General features: G+C 45.9%; 1 protein-coding gene across 1 annotated transcript in view; it reads left to right on the top strand.

Moving 5' to 3' along the window:
* Window positions 1-20,430, top strand: part of PAPPA2 (pappalysin 2) — an 853,188-nt gene that overhangs the window by 592,976 nt on the left and 239,782 nt on the right. The window contains exons 17-19 of the mRNA XM_086956586.1: window positions 14,409-14,577; window positions 15,524-15,659; window positions 16,944-17,053. Of these exons, the coding sequence (XP_086812712.1) occupies window positions 14,409-14,577; window positions 15,524-15,659; window positions 16,944-17,053 (415 nt within the window). The remainder of the gene's footprint in view (window positions 1-14,408; window positions 14,578-15,523; window positions 15,660-16,943; window positions 17,054-20,430) is intronic.

Here is a 20,430-nt window from a genome sequence, read left to right as displayed (position 1 = left end):
AGGCTATTTGAGCCTCATTCAGAGAGGCCTCGTCACTGCACTTTCTCTTCATCCTAAGATTCTCTGCATAGGAGATACTCATTTTTAATCTAGGAGGATCAAAGCTTGTCGCGTGCATAATGGTATTGCCCGCTGTCAGCTTTCTGTAGGTACATGTTTGGATTGTTCCAGCAGAGATGTAGACTTCTAGATCAAGATAGGTGACGCTTGTTTCACTAATATTCTCAGTGAATTTCAAATTTAAATTGTTCACTTTGAGGTTGTCAATGAATGTCTGGGCTGTCTCTTTTGATCTGTTCCACACAATGAACAGATCATTAATAAAGCTTATCCATTTTATGACATGATTTGTCCAATCCCTGTCATGTTCGACTATGAGCACCTGCTCCCCCCACCAGCCCATATGCAAATTAGCATAGCTGGGGGCGAAGCAGGTGCCCATTGCCGTTCCTTGCAGTTGTCTGTAGGTATCCCCTCCAAAAATGAAATCATTATTTGTTAGGCATAACCTACACATTTCTATTAGCATGTTAGTATGCTGGTATAGGTTAATAGGCCTTTTGTTGAGGAAATACCTTGTCACTCTCAACCCATCTTCATGATTGATGCTTGTATACAAGCTTACAACATCTAACGTGATTAGAAGGTAGGACTCTTCCCACTTTACATCTGCAATTTTATTCATGAAATCCCTGGAATCTTAGATACAGGCTGGCAATTCTCTTACAAACGACTGTAAGAATGAGTCCAAATATCTCGAAGTTGTCTCAAATAAACATCCAATGGCGGAAATAATAGGCCGCCCTGGAGGTTTATCCTTCTGCTTGTGGATTTTAGGTATTAGATAAAGGATTGGCATAACTGGTTTCTCAACTTTGAGATAGGAGTACTTAGATTGACTTATTAAGCCCAACCCTCGCCATCTAGCTAAATCTTTCACAAATGTATGTTTAATTTCCACAAGATTACTTTGGGGAACTTTCTGATAACACTCTTTATCATGTAGCTGTAGCATTGCCTCATGGTTATAGGCATCTAAGGGCCTAAGGGCCAGGTTTCCGCCTTTATCAGCCTGCCTTACTACTATATCAGGTCGACCCTAAATCTTTTTAATCACATCAATATATTTTTTCTCAAAAGCAGATTCATTTGCCAAAAATTCCCTGGACGATCTTTCCGACATTCTCTTTAGATCTTTTATCACTAAGTCAGAAAACATGTCTATGGCATCTTTAGGTGTGTTTGGGGTAAATGTAGACTGGGGTTTAAATTCAGTCGCAGACCTGTCAAATACATCCATACAGAATAAGTTATCTGCTTGATTTATAGCCCCTGTTACATCATCCCGCTCACCCTCTCTAAACAACTGCTGGCAATCAAACAAAATGTCCATATCACCTACTTCTAGGTTAGCAGGGCCTTCACTTATCATGCTGAATTCTCCTTTCAGTGGGAGGCTTTTGCTGCTGAAGAATTTTCTCCATTTTAATTTCCGAACATATTTGAAAAAAATCAATTCGCACTTGAGTGTAATTGAAATTTGTATGTTTACAAAATGTCAATCCTAATGAAAGAATCCTGGTTTCCTCATCACTCAACACTAAATCTGTCAAGTTTATGACACTAGTAGTGGGGGGTTACTTCTTCCAAGCCCGCCGTTGGTAAAATTCCTTCTTTTTCTTTCCAGACCTTAATTCCATGCCCACCCCGTCGGTTTTTTAGTTTCTTTGATTTTCTCTTTTTTTATTTGGAAATTTCATCCTTGTGCTTTGAGTCCGGTCCTGGTATAAAAAAACAAACTCCTCATTTATGGATGGTGGGTTCAATGTAGTTGTCGCCTGACTGCCTCCATCTTCTGACGCTGTCTCTACATCAGAGCTTGCCAGTGAGCTTGTTTCTGATATATCTCCTTTTTCTGCTTGTACTCCCACTTGTTTTCCTCGAGTATCTGCAGCTTTGGAAAGTCTCTATTTACGAATGCCATCAAACCTGCGTGTAAATGTATAGATTTGCCCACGCATATAATCCAGAATCGTTGGAATTGTGTTGCCTTTCTTTCAGTAATTATTTGTTTGTACTTAGGGGCCGATTAGGATTGCGGTGAATCTGCATCCTCCGGGCCGGCGGAAGCCACCGCCGGCCCGGAGGATGCAGATTCACCACTGCGGTGAATGCAAAGACCCCCCGCCAGATTAGGATGGCAGGGGGGTCATCTGCGGACCGTCCGCCGCTTTTCCGCCGCTGTCCACGGCGGAAAAGCTCTAATATGGTGGCAGTGTCTATCAGACACCGCCAGCCATATTAGGATTCATGCGGAAACATGCTTTTCCACAGCAGGTTTTCCGCTGTGGAAAAGCATGTGGTCTTTGGTGTTTGGGGGCCTGTTGTTGGCCCCCAGGGTGTCGGGGGTGGGGGGTGCACATGGGGGGTACCTATGGTACCCCCCAGCATTTACATGCACAAAGCGGCAGGCACTGCGCGGTGCCTGCCACTTTGTGCATGTAAATGTTAAACATGCATTTTTAACCTTGCGGCGGGTGCTGCTTCAAGCAGCACACGCCGCAAGGTTAAAGGAGCAGGATGTGACCGCCAGGGTGGCGGTCACATTCCAATTTGCATGGAGGGACCACCGCTGCCCATCCGGACGGTCCCTCTTCCTCCGGGGTGGCGGACGGACACAGGTATGTCCGCCATCCTAATGGCCCCCTTAATTAGGCGCCCATTTCAATCTGCATTAAATTTGCTCATCTCTGCTTCACCCAGGATTTTAATGAACTCTTTTTCCATTGTGGTAATTTCAATTAATATTTTCTCTCGAACTTTTGCAGCGTACTTAATTAATATTTTCATCATGTTTTCAGATGCATTTGCATTGTTTTCTGTATATGTATATATATATATAAATTATTGAGAAAACTGGAAACTCGTATGGTTGTTGAGTAGGATAGTAAAAATCCAAATGGATTGAATAATACCGAAGATTTACATAATTATTTATGAACATATTTTTGACTGTGTTTTCTACAGAATGATGTAATTTCTAAAGAAACTCTTTCGATATATGATTTTAATATATCCACACAATCGCTTGGAAGGGAATGAAAAATTATCTTTTGCAAACCACTAGAAATGTTATCAGAATTTTAACATGGTGTTTTAATATATGTTGTGTATATGTATATGGTAAAAGCACGTTTTGCACTCTTTGCCCTTTATTCATCAGCACTTTATTGGATGGTTTCCATTTGGAATGAATAATGTTAGTACATATGTATTGATAAGGCATCTCAAACTATTGTATGTAATAGGGGTCATGGATATAAAGTAATATTTAACCAAGCATTCATGCAGAAATAAGAGAAATCCCCAGTATGGTTATGCAAATTCTGACAATATACTCTAACAATTTAAATATACGGTGCATCATATCAACTCAGATACATGTTACAGTTTATTTGGTCACTGATAGAAGCAATTGAGAAAGGTATTCAGCAATAACAGCCTTAAGATTCTGCACAGTGTACTATTTATAGATATATATACATATTCATTTGTAAAATTAATTTTAATTGTATATGTATTGTAATAACATGATACCTGTATTTGAGTTTTTATAGGTATTCTATGATGAATTTTATACTGAACTATTTATATGTTATTTATATATATTTATTGGATAATTTGCACTGCGTATATTACAGTAATATTTGGACATAAAGGCATTTAAGCCGATCAGAAACAGTATGTATAAAGAGATAACCATAACAGCAATATGATGAAAACAAGATTAAATGTATACTGATTTGCTGCTATGCGGGTTAGAGACAGCTGCATAGAAAAAAGTATGTCTTCTATGTCTAGCCAATGGTGAACCACGTGATTGATGCACTGGGGGTGGACACCAAGCACAATTTAAAATGTCGGCATTTCTTCAATTCTGTGTGTGATCAAGAGCACGGCTGTGCTGGAAACGCGTTGCAGCAGAGCGGAAATAAATAAATAAATACCTTTCTGCCAAGAACCTTGTGGCCCGTCTCCCTCATTTCGCCATAACTGGAGGTGGTGAGGGAACGCTGGAAGTGATAGATATATGTATATATATATACACACACATATATATATTGTTTTTTCAGAATTATATATATACACACACACACACACACACATATATATACTCGCACAAAACCAGTGATATTCAGCAGTTATAGTTACCTGAGCTAACTATAACTTATGTCCCTGCAATGCACTACTTATGACCTCACGTGTTACATCACTCCTGACATGGTCAGTGACATCACTCATGACATCAATGATGACATCTCAAATGACATCACTTATGACATCATCCAGCGAGTGTAAGTATTTTGTAAGAGTTTATGATTTTATGATTGTTAAAAATATATACTAAGGTGCTACAAAACTTAAAGTAGTATACTAGGTGTACTACTAACGAGTGATACTATTTTTTATATATATCATGTGAGCGGCTGTGTTGCTGTATGTGTCCTTGTGCGTATGGGTGTCTGAGTGGCTGTATAAGTGGTTGTCTAAGTAGTTGTGCGGGTGAATGAGATGCTGTGTGAGTGGCTGTATTGGTGAGTAGGTGTGTCAGTGGATATATGGATGTGTAAGTGGATGTGTAAGTGGCTGTATGGGTTAGTTGGTGGTTGTCTGAGTAGGAGTTTTGTTAATTGACTTTGTGTGTGAATGACTGTATTGACAGTGAGTGTCTGTGTGAATGACTTTATGGATGAGTACAGGGATGTGTGAGTGCTTGCATGAATGTGTGAATGGTTATGTAAATGGTTGTGTGAGGGAGTGTATGAGAACCTCTATGGGTGAATGGCTTTGTTGAGAGGCTGATTAGATGAGTGAGTGGGTGTGTGACTCTGTAGGTAAATAAGTGGGTGTATGAGTTACTGTATGGATGAGTGTGTGGTTACATGGCTGGCTATATGAGTGAGTAACTGGTTGTATGAGTGCTGTATGGGTGAGTGAATGGTTGTCTGAGTGGGTGTACGAGTGAGTGAGTAGATGTTTGAGTGGCTCTATGGAGAAGTGAGTGTGTGTGTGAGTACTTGTGTAGGTCTGTGAATGGGTATGTCAGATGTTGTACGGGTGTGTGAGTGGACATACAAGAGGTTGTATTGTGTGTGAGTAGGTGTGTGAGTGGTTCTGTGGATGATGTCATCAGTGATGTCATTTGAGATGTCATCAGCGATGTCATTAATGATTTCATTAACCATGTCATGAGTGATGCAATATGTGAGGTCATAAGCAGTGCATTGCAGGGGCGTACCTTATAGTTAGCTCAGGTAACTATAACTGCTGAATTTCACTGGTTTTGTACAAGTGAAATCGGACCCTAACTATAACGTCCACGTATCCTTTTTTTTCAGTGAATTTCAAAAGTTTAAAAAAAATTCTATTTGCTAACTATAACGTCTCTGTAACCTTTGGTTTTTTCAGTGAATTTAAATGTTTTTTTAACTAGTAATCACGCGTGCAGAGTAGTAAAGAAAGAGGATTGGGCCTCCAATCAGCTCTCAGGAATCCAGCCGTGTAGGAGTTACTTGAGGTACCAGGAGGGCTTCTTGCCCCCAAAGTCCCACAGGAGTAAAGTGGACTTCATTCCCCAATCAGAAGTGCACCACAAGCTGCGTTTGCAGAAGGGGGCATGGCCTCCGGACAGCTCTTAGCAATCCCACTGTGTGGGACTTACTGGAGGTAACAGATGGGGTAGTAGCCCCCCAAGGATGTCCTTGCGGCCAAACTACCCCTCCTGTTACTTCCAGTAAGTCCCACACAGCAGGATTGATGAGACATCATCGGAGGCCATGCCCAGTCCCCTTGGCAATTGAGGGTCCTTGGGGGCCACTATCCCTCTTATTACCTCCAGTAAGTCCCACACAGCTCGATTGTTGAGAGTTAATGAGAGGCCATGCCCTCTTTCTCCACCACTCTGCAAATGTGCCTCCTAACGCACTGCTAATTGGGTGATAAAGTCCACTTTCATCCTGAGGCCCTCAGGAGGCAAGGAGACTTCACCCGCCCCCCCCAGCAGTGTGCTAAGAGGCATATTTGCAGAGTGATGCAGAATTGGGGCGTGGCCTCGGACCACCTCTCAGCAATCCGACTGTGTGGGGCTTACTGGAGGTAACAGGAGGTCTTCTTAGCCCCTAAAGACCTTCAGGAGCCAAGGGGAGCAGGAGCTGGCATTGCCTTTGGACAGAGGGAGCTGCAAACATGCAGCCCCCTCTGTCCAAAAGCAATTCTGCTCGCTTCATGGAAGCGAGAACATTTTTAATGCTCTCTCTTCCACAAAACAAAGCAGTGTTTGCTATGGCTTCACAGGCAGGTCGCTCCCCACGCCGCGACAGCACCACCTGTTCACCTGTGTCTCCCAGCTCGCTGCTGCTGCCCTGACGCGAGTTCAAGGCCCTCCTCCAGCTGCAGGCTACCACCTGCACCTCATCCCTGATGGCCAGTGGTAGGCCGTAGGTTGCTTAGTGTAATTGTATTGCACTTTGTTGTATTTGGTTATTTTGTTTTCATTTTCATTCCTCCAGTTCCCTCTTGTGGTATTTCTTTGCCCTGTGACCTTTTCTGCCTTCTCGCCGTTCCTCCTGTGGTTCTCCTGCTGCTGCGTCCCCTGCAGCCCCCTCCCCCTGCTCGCTACACTTCGCCTTAGTGTAATTGTATTGCATTTTGTTGTATTGTTTATTTGTTTTTGTTTTCATTCCTCCTTTTTCAATCTTGTGCCATTTCTGTGCCCTGTGCCCTTTTTTGCCTTCTGTACCCTCGCCATTCCTCACCCCATTTTTCCTGCTTCTGCCCTCCTGCGGCCCCGCCCCCGCTCGCCCATCCATTCGCTCCCACCTCCCAGCTGCTCTTCCCTCCCATCTGCCCTTATTATTGAGGCCCCTGCGTGGTGAGGAGAACGACCCTTGACCCTTCACAGGCAGGCCGCTCCCCCTGCCGCAACAGCACCACCTGTTCGCACGTGTCTCCCAGCTCGCTGCTGCTGCCCTGCCGAAAGTTTGAGGCCCTCCTCCACCCGCAGGCTACCACCTGTGCCTTATCCCTGGTGGCCAGTGGTCCTGTTCCCCTTGTGCCATTTCTGTGCCCTGGCCCTTTTTTGCCTTCTGTATACTTGCCATTTCTCACCCCGTTTTTCCCACCGCTGCGCCCCCTGTGGCCCGCCCCCCCGCTCCCCCTTTCATCCGCTCCCACCTCCCATTCTTAAGGTGGCTGCTGGTGCGCCAAAGGTGCACCTAAGGCAAGCCCGTCTTCGCCCGTCCGAGTCTAGACCTCGCCCAGCGCCAGAACCCCTGGCCCCGCGAACACCACAACACCAACACCGCTACGATGCCAGCACCCTCCACGCACTCAACACCGGATGATCACACACCTGCTTCCTGGCCACCCCGAAGCACACCCAAGGACCCTTCTCCTGCCAGAACTGCAGCTTCACCAGCATCCGATCCGCCAAGCCACCCACCGTGAAGGAACGCAACCACCTCAGATGCATCCTTCTCAACACCTGCTCTGCCCGCAAACACGCCGTTGAACTCTGGGACCTACTCTACTCAACCTCCCCAGACGTCACCTTCCTGACAGGGACCTGGAGGAACCCCTCCTTCTACCCGACATCTCCATAGCCATTCCGTATGGCTACAAGATCACCCGCAGGGACCGCACCAGTGGAACAGGAGGAGGAATCGCCATCATCCACAGAAACACCCTCAGACTCTCGACCAACACCGACAACACCCTCAGCACTGCCGAACACCTGCACTTCCATATCCACACCGACCCAACACCACCCTCAGAGGAACCCTCGTCTACAGACCCCCAGCCACAGTTCAGTGACAAAATCGCAGACTTCGTCAGTACACACGCCCTCACCTCTGCAGACTACATCCTCCTCGGGGACCTGAACTTCCACCTTGAGAACAACAACGACACCAACTCCACCACTTTGATCGCCAACCTCGCCAACCTCAGGCTCAGACAGCTTGTCACGGCACCCACCCACTCTGCCAGCCACACGCTTGACCCCATCTTCTCCGCAAGCTCCCACGTCTTCTTTAGCCACTCCACCGAACTCCATTGGACCGACCATCGCTGCATCCACTGCATCTTCCGGAAACCAACCACGCACCACCGCACCTAACAGATCCCTCGCCACTGCTGGAGCAAAGTCACCGAAGACCAGCTAACCCCCACCCTTGCCCGAAGCCCACCCACCGACCCCACTGACCCTGACCCACAAACTCAGACAGTGGATCGAATACTGCACCAACACCCTCGCCACGATCAAGAACCCTCCAACAGACATACCGCCTTGATGACAATGCACACAAGAGCAAAGAGCTCTTCAACATCGTGAAGGAACTCTCCAACACCAACAGCATCCCACCCTCACAAGACCTGTGAGACTCCCTCTCCACCTTCTTTAATCGCAAGATCGCAGACATCCACGATAGCTTCAACGTCCCAACCACCCCGACAGCCACGGAGGCTTCCGACCGCACAACCACCATCCGCACCGATCCCTTGCTCTCCTGGACAATATAAGCGACGACAACACCATCAAAAACATGAACACCAACCACTCCAGATCTCCGTCAGACCCATGCCCAAACCACATCTTCAACATAGCCAGCACCACCATCGCACCCCATCTCCAGAAAGCCATCAACATCTCCTTCGGAGCAGCGACCTTCCCGGAGAGTTGGAAGCACGCTGAGATCAACGCCTTACTCAAAAAACCCAAGCCTGACCTTAAGGACCTCAAGAACCTCCGACCCATCTCCCTGCTCCCGTTCCCGGTGAAGAACATCGACAAGACCATCAACAAACAACTGACCCGCCACCTTAAGGAGAACAGCATCCTGGACCCGTCCCAGTCCGGGTTCCGCAGCAACCACAGTACCGAAACTGCCCTCATCCCCCAACCGATGACATCAGGGCCCTGCTGGACAATGGAGAAACCGCTGCTCTCATCCTCCTCGACCTGTCAGCCGCCTTCGACACTGCCTGCCACCGCAGCCTACGCACGCGACTACACAATGCTGGGATCCGGGACAAGGCTCTGGACTTCCTCTCCGGCAGAACCCAGAGCGTCCGCCTCCCGCCTTTCTGCTCCGAAGCCACTGAGATCATCTGCGGCGTGCCCCAGGGCTCATCCCTCAGCTCAACATTGTTCAACATCTACATGGCCCGCTCGCCCGCGGCGCCCGACTGTAATGATCTCAACATTATCTCCTATGCTGACGACACCCAGCTTATCCTCTGTTCCACCCCCTCGGCCTGGGACAACTCCTGGTGGCCAACCGCACTGGGAGGAGCACCAACACCCACCGACCACGCACGCAACCTGGGGTTCACCCTCAACTCTACTCTCTCCATGACAAAACATGTCAACGCCATCTCATCCTCCTGCTTCAACACCCTCCGCATGCTCCGCAAGATCTACAGATGGAGCCCCACCAAAACAAGAAGAACGGTCACCCAGGCCCTCGTCAGCAGCAGGCTGGACTACGGAAACGCCCTCTACGCAGGAGCCTTGGCCAAACTCCTGACCGACTACAACGCATTCAGAACGCCTCTGCACGCCTGATCCTCAACATCCCTCACCGCTGCCACATCACACCCCACCTGAGAAACCTGCACTGGCTCACTGTCAATAGCAGTGGGCGGAATTTGCGTAATCGCGTTTCGCAAATCTCCGCAAAACGGTAAAATATCTTCGCGGAGATGCAGAAATTCCACGAACACGCAGAATTGCTTGTTCGCGATGCTTTTTTACTGTTCGCAATCGCTGTTTGCGTGCTCGGGGGAAATATCTTGTGAACACGCATTTTGAGATCGCAAACAAGCAAAACATTTCGTGAAGTCGCGGAACGCAGCATTTTGGGCAATTTTGGGTTCTCCGCGGAATGCAAAATTACCCAAATTCTGCAATTTCCACGAGCGGAACAGAATTTACTGCCCAGGCCTACCCGTCAACAAGAGGATCACCTTCAAGCTACTCACCCACATACACGAGGCACTACACAACACCGGGCCAGCATACCTCCACAGACGACTCACCTTCTACACCCCCAAACGCCAGCTCCGAAGAGCGACCTCCGGCACCAGATCGTTCGCCCACCACGCTGCCAAGACCTGGAACACCCTCCCCATCCCCCTATGGCAGACCCTGGACCTTCTAACCTTCAGAAAACTACTTAAGACCTGGCAATTTGAGCAGTAGCAGCATCTCCCCCCTCACCCCCAGCGCCTTGAGACCCCTCGGGGTAAGTAATGCGCTTTTCAAATGTTGTGATTGATTGATTGCTTTTGGACAGAGGGAGCTGCAAACATGCAGCCCCCTCTGTCCAAAAGCTATACTGCTCCGCTTCATGGAAGCAAGAAATTTTTTAATGGTCTCTCTTCCGCAAAGCAGTGTTTGCTATGGCTTTGCTCCCGCGAATCGGTAACAAACTGCAGTGTCTCGGGGGTGGCCACCCAGGGACATTGCTGGAGTTGGCCCTGGGGGAATGGCGGACCCCAAGGCAATCTAGGCTGGGCACCTTTGATCACATTTGCCCCAGGGAGGGGTTGGTCCCCAGGGCCCTATGTCCCCAAGAGACCCCCTTAGTGATTTTGTGTTTCAGAGAGGTGGTGGTCCCCTGGGCTGTGGGGAGGCAATAGGGCCTCCCCCACTTTTTTTATTGTTAAAGTGTGTACCCTGGGGATATGGTAGTCCTTGGGGCAGTGGGAGGCTGTGTGACCCCCCAAAATCTGTTTTGAATTAGCCCCAGGGAGGTGTCAGTCCCTGGGGTTGGGTGGGTGGGCAGGAGCCTCCCACACATTATTATTCAATATAGCCCCAGGGAGGTAGCGGTCCATGGGACTGCGTGGCCCCCTTGCATTTGGATTAATTATCCCCGGGGAGGTGGCAGTTCTCGGGCAGCTTGAGGGGCAGAAGCCACCTCATGCATTATTAATGAATATAGACCCGGGGAGGTGGCGGTCCCGGGGCTGCGTGGAGGCCACGTGCCTCACCCCCACATTTTCTTTGTCTTTAGCACCGGGGAGATGGCGGTCTCCAGGGCTGCAGGAGGCCCATGCAGGCCTCCCCATCATTACTTTTAATTGCCCCTTGAACCTGGCCCACCCAGGGACCTAATTAAAGGAAGAGCAGGAACCAGTGCCTTTTTTTTCTTTATTATCGTCAGGATTCACGGGTCCACTGCGATTCCTGCTGACATTTTTTTAATACATTTTTTTGGGTTCTGGGCGGGGTCCTTGTGGGATCAGTTCAAGAGGCCTAGAGGGTCAGGGTGTTTCTACCCTTCCCCCTTTTCTTTTTTAAAACTTTTTTCTTGTGACCGAGTCACAAGATGGCTGCCAACACTTCCTGGTTTGAAGTGCTGGCACCCAATCAGATCTTAGGCACCCGATCTCGAGGGGTCACGAATCCACCTCAGCCACATCTGTATATGTGAGAAATCTTTACGTTTCTCAGCAACTACTACCGGTTTTCTGGCCAAGCGCTACCTTTTTGACAAATTTGGTTGTTATTCAGTTCAGCAGTTTGGGCTGTAGCCGTATCTAAAGTTTCCTATGTAAATTTACATGGAGAAAAAGTGTTTTGGGCCCCCCTTTTCCTCGGCCCCCCACTTGACAGATCACCCCGAAATTTTGAAGACAGCAGCTGAAGTGACTGGCATATTAGTTTTGAAAAGTTTAAGGATTCATCAAACAACGCCAAAGTTATTGGCAAATGAAAAAACTTTATTTCCATGGAAACTACATCCTAACTATAACTACTCATTGGCAATGGCCAGTAGGTGATACACACACACAACACATAGATATACTTACCTTACCTATATAGACCTGCTATATGTGATAAAGGTATGAATGACAAGGAACCAAAAAAGTGTATGCATGGTAAAGACATGCGCGATAAAAGCTGTGTAATAAAAGGCACGGTGTGATAAAAACATCATTGTAAGGGATGTTTCCCCATGATGTCATTCAACTACCAACAGCATTGTGTTAAATTGACTTCCCTGTACTGGCTACCACTTTATGAATCTTCTCCTATGTCTCACTACTGTAAAAGGAACTGCTTCACTACCACTTGATTATTGACTAAATTCACTAAACCACATTCAAACCAGTCAATAAAATGTCACTTCACTTTTCTTTTAGGTACATTTGCCAAGAGCAACTGGTCAATACTCTTCACAAACAACTACTTTCCTACTTTTTTTTGTTGTCAAATCGTATGCTCCAGTTAAATTAACTTTTTTTTACACAGATGCAACATACAGTAAGACTCTTCTTCAGTGTAAAATCGATAAATACGGCTGTATAATACATAATTCATGCCTTGGAGGCAGTAACATTTGTAGGTCCTAAAAGCTGTCAACCAAAAAAGATGGATGCACATAATAAATACATCTGACCCGAACACATAAACAGCACAACCACGAAGCAATTTGGTACTGGTAGAGGGTAATTTCGGCTAAGTGCCAGGTTATATCTCACCTGACTTGAACCAACATTTGTACCGGTAGATTGGCACAAATACTATTTTGTTCAGTGGTCATGCAATGCACATGTCGTTTCAGAACTGTTGATCGGTGCAAATATTGCAAAGGTGCAATTTACTTGATCCGACCGATCATCTCTTCAACATTGCTAATTTAGAATTTTTATGCTTTTAAGAAAGAATAAATAATAACAGAAAAAACAACATTCAGAAAATAACAAATGTAACGGTAAGAAAGAACGTTTAAAGTTGGTGCGCATTTGGCAGGTAAAACCTTTTTCCTTCCAATTTCTTTTCAGTCTTTTAAATAAACAACATGTCTCTAGGATTACGGGAGCAGACAGAAGCCAAGATAAAATAAATAAAAACACATTTATTAGAGGAAGGCAAAGACATGGAATGGACCATTAAAGGAGGCCGGGGTGGATTTAAGGTCCCAGCGCTGTTTGATGGTGTCCAGTAGGCCTCGGAGCTGGGTCGTGCCCCCTCCTCAAGTGGCACGGGTCCATGTCTGGAGTGCAGACCCTGCTGAGTCTCTGTCCATGGCTGCCAAAAATTAGCCCGTAGCGGCCCCTCGGCCGTCTGAGAACTCTGGAAGGGCCCTTCGAGGGGAGAACAAAGATAGACGGGTGAACATTAAGGGAAAACATAGGAATTTAGGATAGAGAAAGGGGGGCAGAGGTAAAGGAAGCAATGCATGGGTGTAGACCAGGGGAGAATGATAGAAAATGGTGTTCGGCTGAGGTGCAGACGGCAAAGGGGCGTAAGGAACAGATATTTAATTTCTGTTTATCTTCTGACTTGTTAATGATAATGCTCACAAATTGTACACGTTTACACAAAGAGCTCCTGTCCCTTTAAGACCCGTTACTCATTCAGCCACTTGTTTGCTGGCGATGGCATGAAGATTTTATCACATCAGGTCTGTACTTCTTTTGTCAAAGCGCCTTTTCGCTACACATTCACTTCAGCCTATGCTGCGTGCTGTGCAAGGCCCATGTCCCGCATGTAGCTACGTCACAAGCAGAACAGCATCCGTGCAAGATAGTTGGGGCCTCATTTATGAAAAGTGAAAACAATGCGTGAAAACAGCGATGCGTCACTTTTCATTGCGCCCTCCTTGCGACACCAATGATGCGTCATGTTTACAGTTTGACGCATGTTTGCGCAAGGAGTTTCAGATAAGTCAGTATTTCTGATGAATCTGTATGGCACAAAAGTGACGCATTGCTGGAGTGTGTCACAAAAGTGCCGAACCGGCGGCGTATAAGTGACGCACAGCCTCATAAATGAGGCCCCTAGATACTAAAGATCTGCCCACCTGTAAATCAGGTGGATGGACTGAGGGCTTGGCAGGGAGAGACTCAGTTGCAGCTGTGATGGAGTACCCTCCTTGCCAAACTCTGAATCAGGCCCAAAGTCTGTAAGAAATCAGTCACTGGAAGGAGGCCCTTGCTGCCTGAGTGTTTGAGATCTTTGTACATTGAGAAAAAGCCCTGCTACTTGAGACCAGAAGAATCGTGTTGCTTTTAGCTGAGTGCGCAGTCGAAGCCTCTGAAATCTGTGTCATCTGAAGGATTGCTCTGATGTCTGAACCTGTGAGATCTGTGCAATCAGAGTGATGAATCTGCCGCTAGTTTCCTCAATCAGTGCAAGATGTGTAACCTGAGAGCTTGGTTACCTCAGGCCAGTACAACCTGAGGGATAGCACTGATGTCTAGGGGCAGCACTGGAAGATCAAATTAACCAAATGGATCACTCTTCTTTCAAAGTTATTTTGCATAAATTCCTTGTTCTAGAAAAGATAATGGCAAAATACTTTGATTATGATTAATATTTCTTGTTTTTCTGCCAGGAAAATCCTGAGAATCCAGTGTCTTGAGGGTGGACTTTGGGAGGAAGGCAGCTGTGTCCCCGTGGAGTGTGACCCTCCACCGCCTGTCTTTGAGGGGATGTACAACTGCAGTCACGGATTCAAACTGGACAGTCAGTGCACTCTCAGCTGTGACCTGCATAAGCAACAAGTAAGATGACCTATCCTATACTTTCCTTCTTCACAGGGACAAGTGCCTTCGGACCAGATTGGCTAAACCCAAATGATGCAGTAAAGATTTTTATAATTATCAGAGTAGCCGACCCAAAGCATAGTGGAGCAGTGCAAATATTTCTCAAGTTACCATAGCAATAGTCTCACTTTTCACACATCCCTGATAGGACTATACTTCTGTAGACACTTAAGAAAATTCCAGATGGTAAAATTACCACATATAACGAATGTCATTCATTAAGATCTGGAAAAGATGTTTATATATTTTTACGCATACGCAAGGCCCAACATTTTTGTACACTTGATGCCAAGGCCTGCCTAGTTTTTTCAGGACCAGGTAAGTATTCACCAGTCCCCCAATCTAGCCCCGAAACACTCTGTCACCATCATAAAAGGTCCTGGTGTCACAGATTACAACTCACCACCAGCTCCTAAGTCTATCACTCTTGCATTGGGAGTTCCTGTTGAGGCATTTAAGAGCCAACATGACCATGTTCATCTACATGGAATATGGACAGACACACATCTGCTGGCTGTAAGAGGCAAGTTGAGCACTGTTCTATATTTAATTGGCGAGAGGACCACCATAGCGTAAGAAACACTGATTGTGATAGGAGAGAGAACTTCCAACTCTATTAATATCTAACCACTTGCCAGCTCTTGCCAAGCAATTCAACATGGCCTACAGTTTTACTATGGACTGCTTTTTGTTTTTTTGCTTTTTCTATTTATTTCTTGTGTTTATCCTGATGCATCTGCTGGAGGTCTGCTCAATGCATTCCTTACCTGTTTTTTGATCAGATATTTTTTAATTATTTTCTGTCTCTTTTTGATTGGTGTACACAAACAGAAGATAGACTGATAGGGGTCAAGCAAGCAGGGGTGAACCCGATATGTTGTAAGTAAGATATTTCGTTTTGCAGGTTCCCATTCTGTGCACAAAAGATGGCACCTGGACAGAAGAATTTAAGCTGTGTAAAGACCTCCAGGGCGAGTGCCTGCCTCCACCATCAGACCTGAACAAAGTGGAGTATACGTGCGACGACGGCCATGGCATAGGTACAATATTAAGGATTTAATGTGGTACCATATGACAGGAACTTCCCTCCAGAATAACCACCTGGAACATGTAATCACCTGACACCCTCTCCAGGAACATGCCTTCTGATGGCAGATAAGAGTGCATAGGGCTATAATCCTGTATCACATCCTGAAAGTAATTGACACTCCCCAAGAACAGGAATTTCACGTGACACTTACACTCCTTTGACACTATCATGCCGAGCATATACTGCCTCCTGATATCAAATACTATGTAAAGTTCTCTAGCAAACTCACCCGTGGCTCAGAGCACTACCTGGACTATAGATTCCTTTAGCAAACTGTTGCTGACAGATGGATGTCTCGAGAAAAGGCATACTTGGGACAGGCCCTCTCCTGGCACATCATATACAAAAGGAGCTAGAGAGGGACTGAAAGCACGTCGATGGCGCCCTCCACTCAAAAAGCCAAACCAATATCACACCCCTTGATATTTGTCACACCTAATATACATCTCTCTAAGGGCAAAACCCTAAAGCCACAGTCCTTATTAGGGGGAGGTCAAGCTGCGATGTCAGTTCAGACTCAGCCCTGTACCCACGTGTGATACTTTGTTCTAACGCCTGGTGTCAAGGGACATATTAATCAAAACAATATATAATATATAGGAAGTACCTCATGTAAGCGTCAATGTTGGCTGTTACTCACCATCTGGCTCGCCATATCATCCTCGGCAGCTTTCCTATATTAACAGGAGGAACCAACACCATAGCTGAAGCTAATGGTGTTTCCTTGGTACACTTTCTCGTTAATCCAAAAAAACACACAACAACCTCCTGTCAGTCCTCATTCAAGAAGAAATGGCTATGCTATCTTCCCCACAAAGATATACTAAAAATGAGTCGAGTATGGCAAATCGCACACGTCTTTTTTCAATGCCTATGCTCAGGATTCAAAATGTTTTTAATCATGAGCATAGACACAGAATAAACTCGCATCTGAGCTTGACCCAATAAAGAATGTGGCTTTTGGGTGGTGCCCCTAGAGAGATATATATTATGTGTGGCAAATATCAAGAGCTGTGCTGTCTGTTTGACTCTCCTGGCACAGCCTGCCGCCTCACGCAGTGCTGACACACACTTGTGAAAGTCTTGCACGTTGTTCCTACAGCTTTTGCAACTCGAGACTCTCAGTCTAGTAATTGTCTGTAGCTGAAGTGGCCTCTATCCCTGTTGACAGATGACCCTGGCTCCAGGACAACCCCTGCCTCAGATTCTAAACCGTACCTTTTACTTTCCTTAGGCTCCATCTGTTCCGCGTCATGCCTCAACCCACCAAGTGACGTTGTAGTGCTGCCTAAGAACATCACTGCAGACACGATGGAGTACTGGATGAAACCAGCAAGAGTAGAGGTGAGGGGAGATGCTGCAGGTAGCGTAAGCTATCTGACAGGTTGAGATTTGATGAAGGATGTCATACTATAGAGCTTGTTTTTGTAAACTTGCAGTGCAAGAGTCCATTCTCTGGTTTGTGCATCATGTGTGGGAATCCTGTACTTGCGATGCATGAGGGTAATGATTTGCTATGTATGTAATTTTGCGCTTTTGTAGCATTCAAACTCAGTTAGAAAAAAATACAGCATTGCACCTGGTCAGGATTCCTGTATACGATTCTAGATTGTTTTCAGGAGGCACAGTATTTGTGAGTGGTGAAACATACGTTGTAGAAATGTAGTGTGGTTTGAAGGGGTGATTCTTCAGACTTTTCTGGATTAGTGGATGCCTGGGAAAGTTCTGGTGTTGAAAGAGATATTGGGCCACATTATGATGGCGTTGGGACCGCCACTCCCAGGCTGTCGGTGGCAGTCCCACTGCCATCAGACCTTGCTTGTCTGCCCACCGCATTATGATTGCGGGTAGATGGAGGGCGGTCCGAGAGACCGAACATCATGGCCCGTCGGACCGTTAGAGGGACAGTAATACCTACAAGGGTGGCAGTGACTGTTCAGGCACCGCCTTAGGGATTACAATGTCAGTTTCCACCGGCCTTTTCATGGCGGTTAAGCTGCCATAAAAAGGCAGGTGGAAAATGACTTGGGGGCCCATAGCTGGCCCCCCTTTTCCACTGGACCTCTGACATGGACCCTGGAGTATTCCTATGGTGCCCCCCTAAACACCCCCTGCACCATGTGGTAGACACCACATGGTGCCTTCCACATAGTGAAGGGATGTGTGAAATGTGTTTTTTTGAATTGCGGTGTGTGCTGCCTTGAAGGCAGTCGCATCCTAATATCGATGTTGGGACCGCCGACAGCTAGTCATGCGGTCCTGTTCTCGAACAGGATGGCGGTCGGAGGAAAGTCCGACTTTCATCATATTAAGGCCCATTGTTCCAAATTCAAGAGATGTAATTGGAGATGGTTGTCTTCCGTATTTTATCCTTTTTACCATAGTTTCCAGCCTGGAGATGCCCTGGCTCCCTCTGTGATGCCACAAAAGTATGAAACGGTATGCCTAGACGTGGGTCGTGCTCTCCATGCCAATGGAGTCAAGCTATCCTGGCTGATAAGGGCTGAAAGCACAAAAACGGTCCTAAGATGCTTGTTTCCAGTCCATGGAGGAGCTGGCTTGGCAGTTCAGGCTGACTGTTTTCATTGGGTGCAGGGTCAAGACTGATTTGCATATGGCTGGGTCCAAACTGGAATAGCATGGTGAGCAAAATAACTATGGATTTAGGTCCAGATCTCTGTACTGGGGTGAATGTATGACATTGTTCTACATTCTGTCCATCAATTGTTCTTTTTACACAAGTTTGAAAGGGTGCTGGTTCTGTTGACCTTGGAAGTGATGGGGCTGGTCTTGATGATAATGCAAACTTGGTTGGGGAGCCAGTGTAGTTCAGTCAGGACAGGGATTTGCTATATAGGAGGAATTCTAGGACTATGATTTGCAGTATTCCTGGACAATGATTTGATACATATGTGGTATTCCAGATACAGGATAGTGATTTTAAAATTCCTAACTTCAAGTATCATTGCAAGTAGCATAGAGCAATGATTTAATATAGATGCTATACCCTAAAATTCTGATTTGCAATATATAGAATATTCCATGAAGTAACAGTTGTTATTAATAATCCTTACCATGGCTCTGCTCTGCTTCACTGTTGATAAGCTATCACTGGCCAGCAGGGCCGGACTGGGAACCAAAACCGGCCTTGGCAAAGTGCTGGGCTGGCCCCCCCTCCCCACTCGGGGGGGTTGGAGGTGCCGCCGAGCACTTTGCTAGGGCCGGTTTTCTGCCGATTTTGTTGCAGGACCGATTTTGCAGCTATGCTGTAAAAACGGCCCTGTAACAAAATCGTCCCCCAGGGGCTCAAAACCGGCCCCCACCCTTGCGCCGTACCGGGGGATTGCCCGTGCTCGCGATGGCCAGTCCGGACCTGCAGGCCAGTACTCTGTCCTGAATTAGATACTTCAATGTAGTGCACTAATGTATAACTAAATCATTATCAGAGAGAACTTTGGCTCCCATTACGATGCCGGTCGAACAATCATCTGAAGAACATAGTAGCGAGATCAGTACTAGCGGACAGGCAGTCGGTGGTCCCACTGGCTGAATTACAAACTTTTCGCAGTGTAGGCGGTCGGAAACATGCCTTTTGCCAAGGTATCCACATGCCCACAATTATGCAAAGGTAGCTTCCTTTCACACTCAGAACAAGTATAGGACATGTGGCAGCATTGAAGCCTTCCATTACTCTTAGCACAGATATGTCAAGTCTGGCAGCAGCAGTGAAATCTTGCCTCATGCACAGAGAACTGGAGGCTGCATCAGTACAAGCATCCCTCACAATCAAAACTTATAAAGCACGGCAGACAGCAGTACACAATTCCCTCCTACACATTTTGGGTACAATATTGACAACAGCAGTGGCCATTACTCTTGCACACTAAACAGTCACAGCACAGGTAGCTGCAAGGCAACGTTCTATCACAGCAGCAGAGATGCAAGCGTCTTTTGCATGTCAAGCAAATACTGTCTGGTAACGGCAATACAGCCTCCCACACACAGCACCAGACAGATTGAGAATTTTGCAAGTTTCCCTCAATGTGCTTGAGAAGCTGAAAAAAGAGACAGGGAGAATTGATATGGACAGATTCACAGAAGCAGGACTAATAGCTCTCAGTCTGACAGAGAAAGAGTGTAGAGGTCTCATATTGTGTAATTCCCATAGCATGGTTATGAGGATCGGCCAAGGTTGGATTACTGACATAATATTGATCCAACAAATATCGATAAACACAAATATCTCAAATAAAATATTGAGAACAAGAATATCGACTGCGTATACCTACCAATAAAAATAAATAATATCGAACGCACAAATATCATTGCCCAAAAAGTTTTTTACATATATTGATAACAAAAATATAAATATTGCTGCATATAAATAAACATGTTACATGTCAAAAGTGCTGATGCATACAATATCCATCACAATATTATTGCCAACATAACTAATAACTTAAGCAAATACACCACAAATCCAATTTTTACTTAAAACAATTACTTCAAATAAACCCAAAACTTATAATAGGCATCTATAATTAAATAAAAATATATTACACTAACCAAAATTCAACATACACCCCAAATAATCATACACCAAAAACAGATTATTTTAAAATCACTTAAACAATTATTATTAACTATAAACATATACACAGAAAACATTATATATATATATATATATATATATATATATATATATATATATATATATATAT

The sequence above is a fragment of the Lissotriton vulgaris genome, chromosome 1_1 (assembly GCF_964263255.1).
Source record: "Lissotriton vulgaris chromosome 1_1, aLisVul1.2, whole genome shotgun sequence".
In the NCBI taxonomy this organism is placed as follows: domain Eukaryota; kingdom Metazoa; phylum Chordata; class Amphibia; order Caudata; family Salamandridae; genus Lissotriton; species Lissotriton vulgaris.
This window is presented reverse-complemented; position numbering and strand designations above follow the sequence as displayed.